A 3310-nucleotide genomic window follows, 5' to 3' on the forward strand; every position below is an offset into this window, starting at 1 on the left:
CGCTCTAGATGGCTGCGATGCAAATGGAGTTTTATGCCCTGTTGCGCAACCTGGCGTGGTAGCTTGTTTCCTGTCCCCGGCAGGCCAACGTGATTACCAGGAAGTGGGTATTTAAACACAAGCTCTGTCCTGATGGTACCCTTGATCGCTATAAAGCGCGTTGGGTCGTTCGTGGCTTCCGACAGCGTGCTGGCATCGACTTCACCGACACCTTTGCTCCAGTCGTCAAGCCCGGCACAATACGCATGGTTCTTCACCTTGCGGTCTCCCGTGCTTGGAGGTGCACCAAATGGATGTCTCCAACGCCTTCCTCCATGGTCACCTCGAGGAGCAGGTCTTCTGCTAGTAGCCCACCGGGTGTGTTGACCCGGCGCTTCCTGACCATGTGTGCCTGCTTTTGCGGTCCTTGTATGGACTCAAGCAGGCTCCGCGTGCTTGGTACCAGCACATCGCGGCGTTTCTCCACCAGCTTGGGTTCCGCTCTACCCTCTCGGACGCCTCGCTCTTCGTCTATCATCAGGGCTCTGACACGGCCTCCTTAGTCAGCTCACGGCTCGTCTTCGCGCTGAGTTCGCCATCAAGGACTTGGGTCCTTTGCACTACTTCCTCGGTGGCGAGGTGGTGCGCCGTCCGGATGGCTTATTCCTTCATCAGCGAAAGTACGCTCACAAGCTCCTGGAGCGCGCCGGCATGCTTAACTGCAAGCCCGCCGCTACGCCTGTTGATACGAAGGCCAAGCTTTCTGTCACGGATGGTTTTCCTGCTTCAGATGCTTCTTTCTATCGGTCTATCGTTGGTGCTCTCCAGTACCTCACTCTGACTCGACCAAAGATCCAGTATGCCGTGCAGCAGGTGTGTCTTCATATGCATGCTCCTCGAGACATTCACTGGGCTGCCATCAAGCGGATTCTCCGCTATATCTGTGGCAGTATGGATCTTTGCGTCACGCTTCACGCCTCCGCCGACACCGCCCTCACTGCCTACTCCGATGCAGACTGGACGGGCTGCCCTGACACTCGTCACTCCACTTCGGGCTATTGTGTCTATCTTGGACCCTCACTTATCTCATGGTCATTCATGCGACATCATACGGTCTCTCGCTCCAGTGCTAAGGCTGAGTATCGTGCGGTGGCAAATGCCGTCGCCGAGTGTTCGTGGCTTCGCCAGCTTCTTTAGGAGCTCTCTTGCCCCGTTGACCGTGCCATGGTGGTCAATTGAGACAACGTCTCAGCGGTCTACCTCTCCGCTAACCCGGTGCATCATCCACGGACCAAGCATATTGAGTTGGATATTCATTTTGTTCGGGAACAGGTGGCCCTTGGCCATATTCGTGTTTTATACGTCCCTACTTCCCAACAATTTGCGGATATCATGACCAAGGGCTTGCCTACAGCGTCATTTGAAGAGTTCTGGTCCAGTCTTTGCGTCAACCGCGGTGCCGCTTGGACTGCGGGGGGTGTTGAGTATATGTGTGATGTGCATATTGTGTATTTGGCCAGTCTCCTAGTTCCTTGTATAGTTGAGATCCGTGACGCATCTTTGTACATTATATATACGTGTCTATGTACGAAGAGCAATACTTCATGAAATCATAATCTCATACAATTCTGACAACCGGGGAGCAAGATTGGTGACGGGGATTAAGCACGACCAAAAGCACATCGTTTCTTGCTCAACTTGTACATTTGTATGGTCTCATTTGTCAGAGTTGAGAGGAGAAATACTGAGGAGATAGTAGACGGACTCGCCAACTCAAAAAATTATAAGTGGAAGATACATGGGCTGAGATGAAATCAACAAGAACTCCAACCATTCCAGCTAACATATCAATCCAACAACCTCTAATCAGGAGACGAAGTTCTCGGCGCCTTGCTACTAACCTCGCGAGCAACATCTGCCGGAGCCAGAAAAGTCGAGCGAAAAGGGGGAAAAGTTTCCGGCAAGAAAGCACGGGTTTCTTTCCTTACGCTGCCCATGGATTTCTGGCAAGCACGGCCGCCATGGCGCCCCCGGCCTCCTCCTCCACTAGCTCCATCTGGTCCTCGAGGTACTTGTGCAGCCGCGCCACCCGGTGGCCATCCGGCTCACTTTCTGGCGGAGGCGATCGATCACCGCCGTGAAAGCAGCAGCCGCCCCTAGTCATCATCATTCTCCTCCGCCGGCGGCGGAACCGGACGACGGCGACGGCGAAGGAGAGAAGCGGCAGCCAGAGGAGCACCAGCGGCAATAATACCGGGAGGAGGCAGATCGCCACGGTCGCAACACACGCCGATCGACACGCCCGCACGGCGCGGGGGCACCCCATGCATCTATCTAGAGGGAGGGCGAGGCTGCCATGGATGCCTGGTCGGGTTGCTCTGCTTCCTACGGGGCAAAGGAGACCATCGTTTTCTTTGCTGACTCTGCTTCTTTAAAGAAAACGAAGCGTTTTTATCCATTTTATATGTTTTTCTGTGAAAACATCTTCTTATTTTATCTTGTGCTGAAGTGTAAAGTTCCTCCAGCCACTTGTTTCTGCGATCACCTCCAGTATTTCTTGGCGCTTTTTAATTTTTTTCGTCCCATCAAGAAAATGGATCGGGTTTCACTATCAAAGCATTAACGGAGCAGAGACAAAACAAAAGCCACGAGGGAGCATCCATGTGCAAAACCTACAGCTTCTGAATCATAAACGTGGTGTTGCCGAGTTCTTTTTATTTATTTTTTGTTCCCAAGTAAATTACTTGGTTTACTGGGCAAATATGATTTGGTTTGTGAAAACGGCAGTTCATTAAAGAATGATGACCTCTTCATCACAAGAATAAAATAATATAAACTATTACAATATTTGGCACTATGACCTCTCAAGAACCACAGATGTGTTGTTTTGACAGTCGGATTTAGTATTCACTTCTGATCACATCAGATTTATATCAGCTTGGTTTTGGGGACGATTAGTTCTTTGGTGACTGTAGGATTTGATGACACCATGGTCATTTCGCATTGGTATTTCTTAATCCTCAGGCTGCTAGCTACATCTAGCGTTAAACCAAACAAAACAATACGAAGCTTGGCTTGCTTTTCTGGGTCCAATAATTCATCTCTCCACATATTTAATACAGTACTAGCTAGACAAGGATTGATGGCAATGGGTTGGATAGGACATATGCTCATGGAGAACATGGAGTAGGAGGTAATTGAATCATTGCATGCTTCCTTGATTTTACATTTTTTTTTATATGATGCCTTGCTGATTCTTTTATTTTTTTTGAACATTCTCCTTGTGATTGTTAACAGTTGTGGCAGGCAGGGAAGCCAAAAACAGGATTAG

The 3310-nt window shown here is 49.9% G+C and overlaps 1 protein-coding gene across 1 annotated transcript; it reads right to left on the reverse strand.

The window, feature by feature from the left end:
• Nucleotides 1-1640: 1640 nt before the first annotated feature.
• Nucleotides 1641-2405, reverse strand: LOC123082181 (uncharacterized). Its single transcript, XM_044504567.1, has one exon. It carries the CDS (start codon nucleotides 2303-2305, stop codon nucleotides 1964-1966), a length of 342 nt encoding a protein of 113 aa, XP_044360502.1. The 5' UTR covers nucleotides 2306-2405; the 3' UTR covers nucleotides 1641-1963.
• Nucleotides 2406-3310: the final 905 nt, after the last annotated feature.

Source organism: Triticum aestivum, chromosome 4A (genome assembly GCF_018294505.1).
Source record: "Triticum aestivum cultivar Chinese Spring chromosome 4A, IWGSC CS RefSeq v2.1, whole genome shotgun sequence".
NCBI classification, from domain to species: Eukaryota; Viridiplantae; Streptophyta; class Magnoliopsida; order Poales; family Poaceae; genus Triticum; species Triticum aestivum.

What these genes read in the sequence shown, in the direction of transcription:
- LOC123082181 (XM_044504567.1), bottom strand. Translation starts at nt 2,305, where the DNA reads ATGGGGTGCCCCCGCGCCGTGCGGGCGTGTCGATCGGCGTGTGTTGCG.